We start from the raw sequence: 17,518 nt of genomic DNA, 5'->3' as shown, positions 1-17,518 counted from the left end.
TTGGGCCTACAAATAGAACTTTTTGCATTTATCCTCAAATAGAAGTTGCAGAAGTTGCAGAGGCTCTCCGTCCGTCCGTTCGCAAAGGAGGTTTGAAATCCGGTTTCTCCAGCCCTACTATGTCTACTCCTGTGCCGATAGTAGAGGATAAGAGGTACGTGTAGGTGTTGACGTTGATCGGAAGTAGTGAATGTTTATATTTCGTTTTGCATGGTAGATGTTTGGTACCCATTTTTTTGGTTGTTGTCTGTTTTTCAAAAATGTAGGGGTTATTGTAGTTATCCAGTACAACTGTTATGTTTTGATCTGTAGTCCCATTGAAGGAAATGTTTATATTTCGTTTTGCATGGTAGATGTTTGGTACCCATTTTTTGATTGTTGTTTCTTTTTCAAAAATGTATGTGTTGTTGTAGTTATCCAGTTCCAGTACATTGTTATGTTTTGATCTGTAATCGGCCCATTGAAGGAAACTCTGTTATTTTGCATTTTTTTTTATAATCTACATTTGTTTGGAACAGTTGATTTAGATTTACGGTATTTAAAATTTTAAATATGCGTTAGGTTTGTATTTTGGGATATTATGTGGATGGTAAGTTTATTAGGGTTTTGTGTACAGCTCTTCTGAATTTGTTGTTGGGCAAGCAAGTGGTGAAAGCGTCGTTGGAGACGTTGTGGAAGTAAATGGTGTGAACCCGTAAGTATCATGTTTTAATGTAATGCAGTTTCCCGTTTTTTAAGTCATTAGTTAATGTTGTACTCTATGATTTTGCAGAGACGATACCTCTGATGAATCATATGATGGACTATTTGAAAGATTAACTGCTGTTCAGATGCGAGTTCGGAAAGAACTGAGAGATCCAAATGTGGATGTTCACAACTCTGGTTCGGAAAGTGATGAATCAGGTGATGAGGAATACCCGGATGATTACTGTTGGAAACGAGTGGTGAAAGACGGTCAAAGTGCGTAGAAGAATGTCCTGGTAATGTCGTAGACTGGTTATAACTATTGTTTGAATTATGATTTGAAATAGTTTTAAGTGAGTTAGCTTGGATTTTGTTTTTCATGCAGCATTTCCCTCGCTGTGTTACCAAACACTACCTGTTTTGGAACCAGAGATCTATAGAACTTATAGATGAAGACACTCGCAAGAACTATTATGTTGAAATTGGCTGCAAAAGGAAGAGGAAGAAACTGTTGAAAAAGGAAAAATTCATGGGGCAAGGATGGTATCAGTTTGCGAAAAACAGGAATCTTGGAACCGGAGACATTTTGTTCTTCACAATAACATCGCCACCGAGACGTCTCTACGTTACGTTGAGAAATCCTTAGTCTTGTTTGGTTGTGGTGGCCTGTTTTTTAAGGAGCTTTAATCTCAAACATTATTAGTTTTTTGTATTATATATGGTACAATTACAATGTTGGTTTTTTGGTAGGTATTTTTAGTTGATACAAGACTTGTTTTGAAGTATATATGTTTACATCAACTGCAGTTTGTTTGTTTGGTAGTCAATGACATTGACTCTATGGTTGAATCGCAATTCCGAATGTTTTAAGAATGCTTTCTTTATCTTTGATGATTGTTTGTCATCGATAATTCTCAATGCGTTTGTTGAATTTTAGAATTGTGAAAATACAATTGTGACATAAACTGTTTTCAACAAATATTTAACTGAAATAGCTTGGCTCGGTAACAACAAACTATGGTTTCTAAATAAACAAATTGACGAGGAAGCTACTCTGGTTTATTTGATTTGTCAATTAACAGAAGATCCGCCATAAGAACAGGTTGTTTTTAAAAAATTAAATATATTTTTCTATATGTGGCCACAATTATTTTTTCTCTCTAATCTGAAACAAATATGCAAAATGATTCTCAAATTTTAAATAAAATGTGTTTTCTTTTAGTTTTTGTTATTGCCTCGTTTTACCTCAATTTTACATGTTATGTGTAGAAATGCTACTTATTAAAAAAAGAAACTCAATTAAATATTTATATTTATTTGATTTTAATTGTTATTATTTATTATAATTTTTGGATAATAATATTAGCCTAATAAATATTTAAATCAACACCTTATTTATATTTATAAAATTATTAATAAAAATAATAATAAAGATATATATTTACTATTTATTTATTATTTTTTATGAAACATAAAATAATCATTTCATAAATTAATTTTTAAAAACAATTTTATTCTTTGACTTGATCTCTTTTATTTTAAATTCAATATTTATATTATATATAAAAATAAAGTAGTAAATAATTTTATTCTTACTTGATCTCTTTTACATTTAAATATTTGTTGAATAATTATTATTGTATTTATTTTTTTATATAATAATAAATGTTTTCACATTCACTTTTAAAAATTTATCAATATTTTTAATCTTGTTTACAACATAGCAAACACAATATTCCTTAAATACACTCTTTTGATTTTAGGGTTTAATGGATATGCATTGACAGTGTAAATTAGTTTTACACTGTCATCCAATAGAAAACAAACAATCTGCCATATCATTAAAACTTTTTCAAAATAAAAGTGTGGTATAATTAGATGCATGGGGTGTGATTGGTTGACAGTGTAAAATTATTTTACACTGTCAGGGAGCATCACCCTTTTTCTCTTATTTTATTACACATTTCCAAATCAAATTGTAACTTTAAATTTAAATGGATTTTAAAATATATGCCACCATAAAACATTTTAAACAATAAAAAATAGTGTCAACACGTGTAGAGATTAACTCATTTATACGCTTTTAGACTTTTAGTAGCCAAAATAAACGGAAGATTGAAAGAGGAATAACAACGTCTCTTTAGTTTCCTAGTGAGAGGAGCTGCTTCTTCAACAGTAACCCCACACCACACCCCATCAACACAGCCTCCATCACCGGCGGTCTCACGGCTGAAAATGGCTAATGGAGATAAAAGACAAAGACTTTCTGGGTAAGCGTACCATGTTTAATACTCCATTTGTGTTAATTTCATATTGTACCATGTTCCCTCATGAAACCGCTTCTGAACCGTAAAGAATCGTTGTGTTACCCATTTATGGTAGACTTACAGAGAGGCCGAACACAATGGACGGCATGCATCGTGTATATCTAATGTGTCTTGAAAGTTTATGTTTTATGCAGATCTGAAACCCACAATGGACGACATTTCGAAGAGCATGAACTTCGAAAGATGTACGACAACTATGTTGATCACGAGGAAGAGCGGGAGCTAAGAACAAATAAGATCAGAAAAACCATATCTTATGAAGAATTTTGTGGGATTGTGCTGCAATCTGGTGAGGCGGGAAGTAATGAAGAACTTGAAGCAGATAAGGAAATCCCTTTTCCTACTCATTTATCAATGTCACCCGAGGCGGCAAGGTATACTATTTAGCATTATATAAATGTGGTGGTTCTGTTGTTCCAATATATACATTGAGTATTGACTGATTATGACTATGTTGCAACTTATGCAAAAGTTTTGCTGAGTACAGCATGTAGTGGTCGTGTTTTCGATTCAGATTTATTGTTCATGATATCTGCATGTGTCATGATAAGTAAGTACTGTCTTTTTCTTGATCATGATATATAAAGAAAGCTGTAAGATTTTAGTTAATGGAAGAGGTAGAGATAAACACAATTGTTATTAACAGGAATATGCATGGTGTATAAACAATGTTTGTTACATGTGTTATTTTATGCAGATCTCAAAATCTGAAGAAGCTACACTTTGACGAAGACGTTAGGGAAAGGTTGTACAACGGTTATCTGCATTATGAGGCCGACCGATTTATGCGAACAAAAGAGACCAGGAAAACGTTGTCATATGAAGAATATTGTTTGGAGATGCTGGGAATGTGTTATGTGGAAAGTACAGATGAAGTTGAAGACAAGGAACCGGGTAAGGAGGAAGTGCTGGGATCGGGTGGAGAAGGAAGTAAAGATGAAGTTGAAGACAAGGAACCGGGTAAGGAGGAAGTGCTGGGATCGGGTGGTGAAGGAAGTAAAGATGAAGTCGAAGACAAGGAACCGGGTAAGGAGGAAGTGCTGGGATCGGGTGGTGAAGGAAGTAAAGATGATGTTGAAGACAAGGAACCGGGTAAGGAGGAAGTGCTGGGATCGGGTGGTGAAGGAAGTAAAGATGATGTTGAAGACAAGGAACCGGGTAAGGAGGAAGTGCTGGGATCGGGTGGTGAAGGAAGTAAAGATGATGTTGAAGACAAGGAACCGGGTAAGGAGGAAGTGCTGGGATCGGGTGGTGAAGGAAGTAAAGATGATGTTGAAACAAGCAAAACTGCTAAGGATGATACTCAACGTGCTGTAGCAGATACGACATGGTAAGTTGTTTTATTAGTCACTATTCTTACGGTGTACTGATAGTATTTTGAGGTCACGACTCACGATTATTATCACATCATGTTAACCAAAGTGGCTGTTTTATTATAAAGTGTGTTAACTTTAAGTTGACTATGTTGCATGTAATGCGAATATAGTGATGAAGAAAGGGAGGAAAACACTGAGTTTGAAAGTAAAGAGATCACCTGGGAGCTAGTGGTGAAGCCGGGGAAGACTAAGACTATCAGGAATAATGTGCTTGTAAGTTGCATATTGACAAATTATAATGATATTGATTAGTTCTGTTATTTGATGGTAAATGATTTCATTAAATTGAATATGTGCAGCAAATTCCAAGACATGTGATAAGGACCTGTTTGTCCGCCCCCCAGGATACGATTGAACTTTTTGACACCGACACGGGAGAAACCTACCAGTGTGAAATGGGGGGACGGGACGATGAGGTGGAAAAGTATCTTTGCCGTGATTGGTACCGCTTTGCAAAAGACCGTGATCTGAGAGTAGGTGATGTTTTGTCTTTCTGCATCAGATACCCTCCAGCCACAAGGATATTGGTCTGTGTGGAGAGATGATAATTCTGGGTCGATAATGTATCCGTGCAGCAGGTGGTTGTTTTGGTTCATACTTGGTGGGTCGTAAGTGACGTTGTTGGTTCAGTTTGGTTAATAGTCTAATCAGTTTCAGTTAGATTTTGTTGGAGTATTATAAATGTTGTTGAAGACTTCATGTGTGAACTATATGTGTAATGGTCTAATGGTGTATTTTGAACTTTAGAGTTGCTGCTCTTTTATGATTGTATGAATATTACTGCATGTCTACTATTATGTAGTGGTTAAACTTTGTAGTGTTGATTTTGCATGGGATGGAGCTCTAACCATTTTCATTTTAGTGGACGTATGTGGCAAGGGTTAACACATGCAAACTGGAATTTTGGGCTTAGTAAAATAAGTATTCTACAAAAGTAACATAAAGGTTGGAAATATAAAGCATAGTATAGTTAAAATTCTTTATATAAAATTGATTTAATTTGTAAAAATAATATAATTCATACAAACTTTTATTCTAACTTTTATCAATTTTAATTACAAATTATTATAGGAGTTATACATAGTAATTATATGTAATAATTATTATTTTAATTTTGTCATTATTATAATTGTATAACGTTTAATATTTATTTGTTTTTTTAGTATAAATTTTAGTTCTTAATATTTTTTTAATTTTGAAAATTTACTCTTAACATAGGGAGTTTATTAGAAACCCTAATTTTTGCTTTTACTAATTTAACCCTACATTAAAAATAAATATAATAATCATAATAATAATAATATAATATTCATCCACAACTATTAATAATAATTATATAAATAATATATAAAGATGTAATATTTAGGTAATCATAATAATAAAAGAAAATATTAATGATAATATAATGTCCGAATATATAAAAATAAATATAAATAAATTTATACAAATAATTTATAAAGAATAAAAAAATTAAAAATATAACTTAAATGTAAAAATTTATAAATATTAAAATATAAGTTAAATATCTCTATCTTTTACGATTCAGATTTAAAGTTAAATAATAATAATAATAAAAATTTTAAATCCAACTTATAACTTAAATATTAAACTTAAAATAGCTAAAGTATTTATATTTTTATAGTTATAAATTTATGTGTTAAAATTCTTTTTATAAAAAATAGTTTAAATAAAACAAAGTAAAAACAATTCAATATGCTATTCAACAAAGTAAAAATCAATGCTCCAATACACAAAACAAAATATTGCTCATTCATCACTAATATTTAAGAACATAAAACACATTTGGGATCACGACAACAAAACCAACACCCAGCACTGGCAGCCGCCGCGACACAATGCGGATTTGCGTTACATATAACACGACTATTGTGACTGCTACATAACACTACAGTTCACATTATTACATACTTAGATACGGCGACCCATAAACATTAAGTTTTCCAGCTTTTTGATTTTACACCGCGAAACATGTCACCTTCAACGATTCAACAATTTCACGTACAACCTATTAGGAACCAGCGAAACGGTAAAACCTAACCGATCACCTCTCCTAAATATTTTCATCCTTGCAAATTGGTACCACCCCTCCCCTATATACAGATAGTCTACACCGTTAAGAGTTTCACTCTGGATGATGCAATCATGTGTAAGTCCTGTATCATAATCACACAATTCTATCTGTGAAGAGTAAAAGCTACAGGACCTACAGACTCTCCTTGGAATATGCTGCAGAATATATGATTACAACACCTGAGTTAGTGTTAATGAAACATGGAAGCAGCATATTGAATAACATGTATATACTTACAAGAACATTTCGGCTTGCAGTGTAGCCTGATGTAATGGTTTCCTCCCAGTAGTATCCATCAGCTCCACCATCATCTGATGATTCATTTGAACTGCAATATGTAACATATTACAACAGATGCATTTCAAAAACATTTGTATAACAAACAACCAAACTATTTTTATAACTTATTACCTGCTTCCGTGATTCATTTCTCCTTCCTCAGCAAACCTTCGCAGATATAAAATGAAACACTCAGCTGGCTTGACATTTATACACGCACGGTTAGGGAACAGTTTCAAACAGGTGCAGTTGAGTGCACCATTCAAAAGAATAATATAACTACTGCAACACTCAATATAGTGAAACACTCAATGCAGTGAGGTCGACATGTAGTATTGGAATAAAATTGTTCATTCACGGGTGTCTTTTTCAATTTATACAGGGATGGAGCTAGGTGCATTGGAATGGGGTCACTAATTTGCACCCACTATGTTTTCTAAAAAATATATGAGTGCTATATATATATATATATATATATATATATATATATATATATATATATATATATATATATATATATATATATATATATATATATATATATATATATATATATATATACACTAATTATTTAACCATTGATAAAGAAATATTTAATTAAAATTGAATAACGCATTAACTAATCAAAAAAGTATTTTTGTTATAAATATGAATTCACATGGTATATGAATAATTATTTAAGGTTTCATTATAAATGATAGTAAGTTTTTTATTATAAAAATCATATATGTCCTACTAAAATAGAGACGAGTTGGTTTTGTGCTTAAATTTAAAATAATTCTTAATTAAATTTTCAAAAATAAGATTATGTTGTGTATTTTTATTTTAACATTACAACATTATCATCAAAGATGGCAAACAAACAACTATTCATATCATTATTATTTATATTTATATATAAAAAGAGATTGATAGATAAATAATTTTGTTTATAATGACATTGAGAAAATTATACAAATAAAAATTACAAAATTATTAAATATTTTTCAAAATTAAATCTCATAATAAAATATATGTATGATATATATTTAATATACGTATGATGTATATTTAAGCTTAGAAAATAAACACTCTTTTATTACACTACATGAATATATTGCTCTCACAAAATATCGGACTCCGTCACTGATTTTATATATATCAAAATTAATCTCAATTGGGTCTTCCAATTTAGGACCGTTTTAGGGGGGTCAACTCTCTAAAATGACTTTTATTTTTAGATCCTCTTCATTTTATTTTATGCTTATATTATGATTAATTAGTATTACTTAATTACTAACATATATTTTTCAATCTAACTATACTTATTTTGTGACATATTCATTAATACAAAAGAGTACAAAACTTTATTGATTTAATTTTATTCATATTATTATTCATAGTTTCATGTTATTCAAATAATGCTATAATAACTATTAAATAAAATAAAAAAGCAAACCGTATCAAAATAGTGTTTAATTGTCAAATTTGGGTGTAATAATGTCATTCCTCAATATTAAACTATCATATCAATTACTACCATACTCAACCGCTCAAGTAATTAACCCATGGCCAACTACTACCACCCTACCTCAGTTATTGCTCTCATTTACTCAACTTCATCTACTTAAACTTGAAAGCTGGTAAACTTCATCCACTCAAAACAGACAAGGGATCTACTGTGACCTGGGTGATAATGGAGAAAGTATACGTAGTTTTTGAAGGTCGTAACCCAGGTATATATTTGTCGTGGCCTGAATGTTTTGCTCAAGTTAACAAATGGAGTAACAACGCACATGGCAAATATTACAGCCTTGAGCAAGCTGAAAGGGAATACACGGAATATTGCAAACAAGTAGGTCGTGTCTATGAACAACATCACAACATCAACTCGTGGGATTCTGAAGAGTGTTCGTATGCAGACGACAAAGTTCAGCCTTCTCAAGATCTGTCGTGTAAGTTGATACAACACAACCTTATGTTATGTAGTATATATACGTTGCTTATAATATTAAACGATAACCATGATATGTAATTATGTATGACCTTTATTAACCTTTATGAACCTTTTTTATTTGCATTATAAGCTACGGTTTTGTCGAACTTGGCCGAGGAGACAGACGCGGAGGATATCGTTCTACAAAATAGCATACAAAAACAGGTAGAGGTAGTTTGCAACCGTATGAGAATCCTTCTACCGGTATACAATCTACACGAAGTCAAGGTTGAACATGGTTTCCAATTTTTAAGGTATCACGCTTGTTTGTGTAGTCCTTTGTTTTCCAAATCTATGGTTTCAGTTGGCCGTTTTGCGAAGACCGACTATGACGCGAAGGAAGATGTTGCGGTGCTGTTAATGCGTCGTTTGCTTTGCGCAACAGGTAGAAGGATTCGTGATTACAACTACTATAACGTCCAAATACTATCGGAAGAACTTCAAAATGCGAGGGATGCAAACTTTGAACTGAACATGGAGATTGCTATTTTGAAAGCAGAAAACAGGCTCCTCAGTAACCAAGTTTTAGCTAATGAACATGTTAAGTGAATGTATATAATAACAATGTGGACGGTGTTCCATTTTTTAGATTGATTCAGGTCTCAATGTAGTGACTACGGTCTTAATCGTTGTTGTGTTTTTAGCTTAGTTGCATGGCGTAGCATGTGTATAAGTTCCATTTTATGAAACTCGTTTGTCGTTTGTAGTACCTTTCATTTGATCCCTATATGTGTATGGGATATTTGATTATGGATGAAGTGGTGTGCACCTCATTATATATATATATATATATATATAATATATCATTAGTTTCAACCTTATGGTATGTATGTTATTACAATATTAATATCTCATGTGCAAGTAGCATATCAAATAGGTCTTAATATTATATTAAGATATCAACCGATTTACTTTATGCAATTGTGATAGCTTGGGTCAATTCCACATTAAATGGTAATTAAGTGATTTGATGGAATAGGTATCGAGATTAGTCTCTACATCATTACTCTACGTTTCTCCTTATTTTCTTTATATTAGCAACATCAACAACAAGCAAGTTCTATAAAAAAAATAAAAACAAGCAAGAGAGCACCCATTATCAATGGAACCAACAAGATGCAACGACTTTGTGTTGATCCCTGGCCATTCAAAAGACAACGAAATTCAAGTTTTCCTTCTTAATAATATTTATTAGTATGTCTTTATGTGTTACATTTTTATATGTTCATGTACCTAAGTAATAAAGGTTGTGGTGTTTATGTAGGGATGGTGACAAAAACTCCTCAAAGATGGGCGAGAGGATTTGTTCATCAACCATTCCAAGGGTTGGACAAGATGTAGATCACGACTCATTTAAACCTGATGTAAGCTCCAAAGAAGTCACGTTAGCTGATGTGTTGGATGCCGTGGAGGTAAACATTTTTGAAACCAACATGCTTTTAAAATATAAGTATATAACTATATAAGAGTTGTAATATTCATACAACTCTGTAATGTGGAAATGCACTACTGGTGCTGAGTAATAAAATCCATTGCTTATAAAAAAAGAGATATAAGAGTTGTGTTGAAACGTTTTATGTTGAACTTTTGTGTTATATAACTACTGATATGGTTCAACCATTGTGTATGATGCAGAAACTAAGTTTCAGGATAGATATTCTGGAGATTTCTCACAAAGACTTGATGACCAAACTTGTGTTCAATCAAAAAGAGATACTAAAAAAAGTAGGTGGGGAAATGCGTAGCCCAAGGTTCAAAGACAAAGTTGTCCATGCTAGCTCTGGATATTCCCCTGATGTAGAAGATGATGGAAATGATCGGGGCAAAGAAAAGATGATGGACAGAGGGATGGAGAAGCTGAAGAACTTTGGTACAATAAACATATCTGACTACGACTCCGGGGAAAGAATGAATGCTAAAAAAAGAACAGTCTCCCATAACAACTACGTACGTACCGATACTGTTTGCAAACGGCAAAACACAAGCTATGGGAAACTTCCATACATTGATGCCGATTCAAACAGGGGTGGGAAAGAAGTTGCCGACAACACCAACAAGCCATTCAGTAGTGATTATAGCCGAAGGTTTAATGCAAAGGTGACATGCCTTCCACTCATATATTTGCATGGTTTTACATTAATGTTGTTTAAACTTTAAACACTTGATTTACCATGTTATTCAAATTAATTGTTCTAGTATTTATTTCAATAAATAAGGAGCTGATGACGAGATCAACAACTCCCAAGGGTCGAAAGATCTCATTCACACCATCACCAGGAGAGGGGTCGAGGCTACAGGTAATGCTATTGGCAACTTGCAGAGAAAAGCTGCAACCACTCCCAGATCACTCGGTGTCAAACGACAATCTCCGGGCGGTAGAGCTAAAAAAGCTGTTGCTATTGGGAGGACTAAGGCATTCAGAAACAGTACTGGTTTAATGGTCCTGAAGGTAATCAAAATTCATTAAGCAGTACTTATGAAAGAACAATGTTTATATCGATTGTGTATGATATTCTAAGCAAGTCCTATATTAAGCAGCATTTCAGATGCGCGGTTAAGACCTCCCCTGATATGAAACTGGATCAATCGGAAATCAGGGTGTGTGCGTATGTCTTCCAAGAAGACTTTGACTCATCGTACGTGGACATGAATTTTAATACCTTATTATGAAATCTCTTTAACAATGACTAACAACCGTTGTTGTATTTCAGTGATACAATATTCAGGGTTGGTAGGACAGACTACACCAGAGCTGATTTTGAGTGCATGTGTCCAGGAATGTTGGTTTTGAGTGAGGTACATTTCTAACCTATAACCATACCTATCATTTTACGTATTATGTTTGGTGGCTAACTGGTTACTGGTGTAAATGAATTCCAACCTTGGAACAGATAATACTGATGATGGTGTTGAAGGTGATGTGGTCACAACACCAAAACTTATGCAAAAATTTGTGGTGCCTGCCTCCGTCGTTCGCGGTAATTACCATAAACTCCAAATTATTCATGATGCTTATGTTACATGAGTCTTTACTAATAAGTGAAAATCACATGCTAATGTATTAAACTATCTGTTGGTTGTAGGAAGATGTTGTTAAAAATAATGGTCACGAGGAATTACACATGTTTTACAAAGATGACTGGGCTGTTCGTTTTGATCACATGAGATTGGTAGAATGTTTCATTTAATTGTCTCTAATCGTTAGATGTTATATGCACTGCCTCCTTTTTTACATAAGCCAATTAACGGATTTGTTCAAAAATTTGATATACGTTATAGATTTATGTCCCAGTAGAAGACCAGCGTGGACACTGGTACCTCATGGTCATTTCATTAGATGATCGCAAGATCTATCATTTGGACTCGCATCTGACCGGGTCGTGGTCGCAGAAAGAAGGTCCACCATCAGAAACATCGTGAGTATAAGTGAATTTTATAATCACATGTTTGAGAAAAGAAGCTATAATAAGTTATATCTTCTTAATTTATCAGGGAGCTGCGCTAAATAAGCTGGTGGAAACGGTGTATGAAAGTTCATTCTCACTCCACGTGATGACGGACTTTGAATACTGGGATATTGTGGAGGCAAGGGGGATCCCAAACTGTGGAACCAGGTATCAAATTTCTTCCAATCGACAATCACTTTCCATATACAATTGGTCAAACTGAACCCGTTGTGTTGTATTGGCAGCGACAGCTCTGCACTATGGGTGGTAGAGTGGACGAATATGCAGAACAACTTCACAAGCAACACTCTTGGTGTGGTATGATTATATGGCAATTCTGATGTGCTGTGTTTACAAAAAATTATCACCATTTAACCCCAAAAATAATCTTTGTTAACTATTTCACATTTCACTTCCAGATGAATGAGATTGTCACAAGGATGGCCGTAACTATGCGTTTGCTTATGGGAAACCATAACGACTGCAACAACGAGCTCATTCGGAAGTCGAAGGAATACTGGAAAGTTATGACAACCACGACTTAGACAATGAGAATGTGCGGTGGCCATTTGTTTGGATATTTGGATGGCTGTGTGGACCATGTTTTGTTGATTGAAACTACTACTATGATTGTCTGTAATATATTTTTAGGATAATTTGCTTGCTGCTTTATGCAGTTTTGTGTAATTTGGACCGCCCTTTGCTGCTTTCTGTTGCTTACATTGTTATGTGCTAGTTGTTGTGTCCTTGGGTGTGGATATATTGATGATGGCAAATAACAACAACGCATTATGTGAAGTAATTGGCAGTGGATTGAACTGTAGGCTGCAGCGAATGCTGTTGAAGGAGCGGTTTGAATGGTTGCACCTAAGGCTTCTGTGCTTGCACCAAAGCATTTGATTCGAGGAAAGTGATGATATAATAGTAGCTGCCACTGAAACTATGTTGATGCACCTGATATTGGAAAATAGAAATGTAACATGAAGAATATTTAAATTATGTTGATGCACCTTTAATTGTTATGTTCCATTGAATTGAAAAATTATGCTATTTATTTTTGCATTTTCATATTGCACCAAAGGTACCAAAGTTTTGAAATAGTACAGGTAAGCAATCCTATTTATTTGTACTGCTTTAGAAATTTTGGTGCTGTTCTATTTTAATTTAATTTGGCTGGTTTCATAATCAAAATTGTGCATTGTATTTTTATCACAAATAATACAATATGAATTTACTCTATCTAAGTAATATTTAGAACATTGTTGATTAATTTATGAAATATATTATGTTGAATTAGGGAAATTACAATACAACAATAGATGAATTTCAATGTGCTTTAGGATAAAATTATAGCAATTCACTTCTTCAGTTACATCAACTTCCAGCCTTGGATATATTAAAACTAACAAGACACAATGTCTGTTACAATAAGCATACCAAATGCCTATTACAAAACAACTCCCACATTTGCAACACAACACCCAAAATTACAAAATCAGTATAAATGCCAATTATATTATCCAATACAATAAACTACAAATACCACCTCTTACTTCACCACATTCCCATTCTTAACCCATTCTTAACAGAAACAGACACCTTCCTTGCCAAACAAGCAGCATAACATCATTTTGGCATTGCTTCATCACTTCACTGAATTTCAAACTGAAAATCCATAGTCATTACTTAACCTTACAGATGCTGATTGTAAAGAACTATCTGCAGGAGGCTCTCCATCTGCTCCAAGAGTAGGGCAGCATCTTCTGTTGTGACCAGCTCCACCGCATATCCCACACGTCTGTGTCCGCCTGCGTCTCTCTGATGTACCAACAGTACCTGGTCCACAACCCTTGCTTCTTGAACATGAAGGGTTAAGTATATTCACCAACTCCTCTTTAACATGTATGTTATCTGGAACATCTTCATTGTTGTTCTTCGATTTAAGCCTACAAAGTTCATTAGTCAGATATTCTAAATATTTTTTGTAATCATCAACATCCATATATGACAAGTCAGCGACCTCCTTACTAAGATTCACCAAAGTAGCGTGTCTAGCAACCAAATGTGAATCCCAATAGTGGGAACCATCTTCATAACTTCCACTAATAGACTGCTTCGCATATAATGACCAACGATTCAACACAAGATTCTCAAGAAATTCTACAATATTAAGATAAACCATCACAGCAACAATGTGCTCACAAGGAATCCCAATGGATTCCATTCTAAGACACGAGCATCTGAAATCGTTATTCGATGGACAGTGGGAAACACGCCATCCATGCCCTTCGTCTCTGTATTTTGTCACCGCATAAATGGTAACTGATCCCATATCTTGAATATCTAATACAGATGTTAAGGTTACCTTTTTCATAACAGATCGTACCATTTCAAATATCTCTTTTGTCCAGTGCTTTGATGCTGACCTCTCAAGCGCCCTAAGATTGGTATGCAACACTGCCTGTCCATATTGGGATTCAAAATCAGCTTGAACCTCTCTAAATCGAAAATATGCCACACACCTATGGAACTGCTTAACAAAATCAGTCATATTCATCTTCGAGTGTACAAACTATCCCATATGACTATGAAATGCTTCGCACCGCGATGTCGTTCTTATTCCTGCAAAGAAATTTCCCCTAATATGAGCTGTTGCCCACATCTTCCTTTTCTGGTACAATTCATTGATCCAATTATTATCTTCTAACCCAAACCTATCTAACATTTCATTCCACAGACTCTCAAATTTCCAAACATCGTGATCACCAAGCATTAATTTTTTGAAAACAGGGATGAAATTGGGATTGCTAATGTTGGAAATTGCATTTCGTAGGAGATGCCATGCACATAACCTGTGGTAACTGTTGGGAAAGACTTTCATGATTGCATTTCTCATAGCAACATCACCGTCCGTTATTACAGATAAAGGTGTCTTACCTTTCATTGCAACCAAAAACTGCTCCAGCAACCATACATATGTCCTTTCAACCTCATTTGAAACTATGGCAGTAGCAAATATAATCGTCTGGTTATGGTGATTAACGCCAGAAAAAACAACAAATGGGCACCTGTATTTATTTTTCTTGTATGTAGCATCAAAAGCAAGCACATCACCAAACAGTTCATAATTCTTTTGACTCTCACCGTCGCTCCAAAATAGGTTTTGCAACGTTCCATCCGCACCCACCGTGTGTGCAACAAGCATCAATGGATCTATTACACGAAGATCAATAAGATACCTGACAGCACCTTTAGCATCAGAAGACATCTCTTTCCTTTGTCTTGCAATTTGATTATGTACATCCTTCTTCAAAAATCCTACCTTATCATACCCCCCGGCAACATTAGCGAATGAACCAATCATTTGAGTTACTTTGATTCCGGCATTCCCAAAATTCTTAATTTGCATCTTATCTGACTTACTAAGCTTCCTATTACCTGCCAACAGCCTGCAGTGCTTCTCCTTTAACATTGCATGATTGTGCTCAAAGGTAAAAACTGTGACATACCAACGGTGTGAAATTATATCAATATGAACCCGAAATTTTGCTTCACATCCACACCGGATTTCGTGCCTCGGACCACGTTTGCGATTATCTACTTTGTTTTGCCTAAATCCTGCAAGGTTACAAAGAAATGTTTGTTGAGTAACATCTCCACTCTTTTTTTTAATAACTTGACCTTTACGGACTGCAAAACCGTTCATCTTTGCAAACCAACAGTACCATGTGTAAGCTATTTCCAGACTTCCAAATTGCAGCTTCGAAACATCATCACATTGCAAGTTAAACATGTCCATATTTGCAATGTCGTCAAACTCGTCAACAACAAATGATTCGTCTGGAATTTGATCTGAAGATATCGATTCATTCAATCTGTCCGATCCCCATTACGATCCTTTCCCAGAAATTCCACCGCCGTTTGAATCTGTATTCCAATATTCGTGTCCACTAACATAATCGGAACCTATCTCGTCATCATAATCATCACCATCTAATTCGCCATCATCATCTCCATCTTCATCATCGTATTCACATCCGTAAAATTCATTATCTTCTTCCGCATCTTCATCATAGTATTCAACTTCTTCAAACTCAGAATCTTCATCAACAACTCTGTTCTCATATTCAACATTATCCAAGCATCCATCACTAACAAAATCCAGTTCACCGTCATCGTTAACACGACCATTCTCATGAAAAATCCCATCGTGTGCTTCCTAAAAAAATATAAATAACTAAATAGTAAATCAACCATCAATTAGGGTTACAACCACAAGATAAGATTGTTTGAAAATTGACTTACAGAGTTAACTTGCATTACTCCATGGCCAATAACGTCACCACCATCCATCTTTAACTCAATATCTGTTACTTTTATTAAGCACAAAAACTTGCTTCAGACACAAATCATTAATGGAAGAGGATCGAAAATGGAAGAAATGAAGAAGAAATCAGAAGGGAGCGCAAAAGAAGAAATTAGAAGGGAGCGCAAAAAGAAGAAATCAGAAGGGAGCACAAAAGAAAATGAAGTAGAAAATGGTTTCAGAAAAATAAAACGAAGAAGAGTAATGGCTGCAGAAAAAGAAATGAAGAAGGACAATGGAAGAAGGACACAGTGGAAGAAGGACGGTGAAGAAAGGTGTGTTATACATTTGCAAAAGGTGTAAGGGATGGTGGTGATATGGTGTGTGTTAGTGCAGTGAGTGACCATTAGGGACAGCTAATCTAACGGCTCTTGTTCATTTGAAAAAAAAAAGGAAAAAATGGTCTCTCACGGTGAGAGACCTATCCACGTTGCTCACCTTAGACGGCGCCATTAAGTTGAATCACTTTTACTTTAGAAATCCAAACATATTATACTCCTAATTAAGTTGAATCACTTTTGTCTATATGAGTAATGAGTAATGCAAGTGTTTCAATAGTTAAAATTAGTCACGATTTTGTCTTTGAAAAAAATCAATTTGATGGGATCTATATTGGGAGAAGGCAATAATAAACTAATTTATTAGATATAAAATATTTTGTTTAGAAAAAACAGAATATTTGATTTGTATGGAAATAGAAAGATGTTATAAAATATTAATAAAAAGAAAAATTAAAGGAATGGAATATAAAAAGACTGATGAGTATAATAATAAAAAATAATGTTTGTCTATTTCCAATAAAAAATTCATAGTCTCACGTGAAATCCCACTTCTTGTTTAACTACACTCAATCCTCGTAACTTCTCTTTTCAGTCTCTTTGACTCAATAAACCAACTCATAAATGTCACAAATAAATAAAAGGGGTTAAATATGTTTTTAGTCCCTATAAAATTACCCAAAATGACTTTTAGT

The 17,518-nt window shown here is 34.0% G+C and overlaps 3 protein-coding genes across 3 annotated transcripts; all 3 read right to left on the bottom strand.

The window, feature by feature from the left end:
- Positions 1–6,385: 6,385 nt before the first annotated feature.
- LOC131642464 (uncharacterized) lies at positions 6,386–6,907 on the bottom strand. The gene is made up of 3 exons (XM_058912706.1): positions 6,891–6,907; positions 6,717–6,807; positions 6,386–6,634 (listed from the first exon to the last, which is right to left on the bottom strand). The coding sequence occupies exons 1-3, from the start codon at positions 6,905–6,907 to the stop codon at positions 6,386–6,388; spliced, it is 357 nt and encodes a 118-aa protein (XP_058768689.1).
- Positions 6,908–13,839: 6,932 nt separating this feature from the next.
- Positions 13,840–14,730, bottom strand: LOC131642463 (protein FAR1-RELATED SEQUENCE 5-like). Its single transcript, XM_058912704.1, has one exon. The coding sequence runs from the start codon at positions 14,728–14,730 to the stop codon at positions 13,840–13,842; it is 891 nt and encodes a 296-aa protein (XP_058768687.1).
- Positions 14,731–14,751: 21 nt separating this feature from the next.
- On the bottom strand, positions 14,752–15,978 carry LOC131642462 (protein FAR1-RELATED SEQUENCE 5-like). Its single transcript, XM_058912703.1, has one exon. The coding sequence runs from the start codon at positions 15,976–15,978 to the stop codon at positions 14,752–14,754; it is 1,227 nt and encodes a 408-aa protein (XP_058768686.1).
- Positions 15,979–17,518: the final 1,540 nt, after the last annotated feature.

Source organism: Vicia villosa, unplaced genomic scaffold, assembly GCF_029867415.1.
Source record: "Vicia villosa cultivar HV-30 ecotype Madison, WI unplaced genomic scaffold, Vvil1.0 ctg.005065F_1_1, whole genome shotgun sequence".
NCBI lineage: Eukaryota > Viridiplantae > Streptophyta > Magnoliopsida > Fabales > Fabaceae > Vicia > Vicia villosa.
Note: the sequence above shows the minus strand (reverse complement) of the source record. Positions and strands in the feature narration are given on the sequence as shown.

What these genes read in the sequence shown, in the direction of transcription:
- LOC131642464 (XM_058912706.1), bottom strand. An exon ending in CTGCAAGCCGAAATGTTCTT is followed by an intron (nt 6,635 to 6,716) that starts GTAAGTATATAC and finishes TATATTCTGCAG; the next exon opens with CATATTCCAAGGAGAGTCTG.
- LOC131642463 (XM_058912704.1), bottom strand. Translation starts at nt 14,730, where the DNA reads ATGACTGATTTTGTTAAGCAGTTCCATAGGTGTGTGGCATATTTTCGA.
- LOC131642462 (XM_058912703.1), bottom strand. Translation starts at nt 15,978, where the DNA reads ATGGACATGTTTAACTTGCAATGTGATGATGTTTCGAAGCTGCAATTT.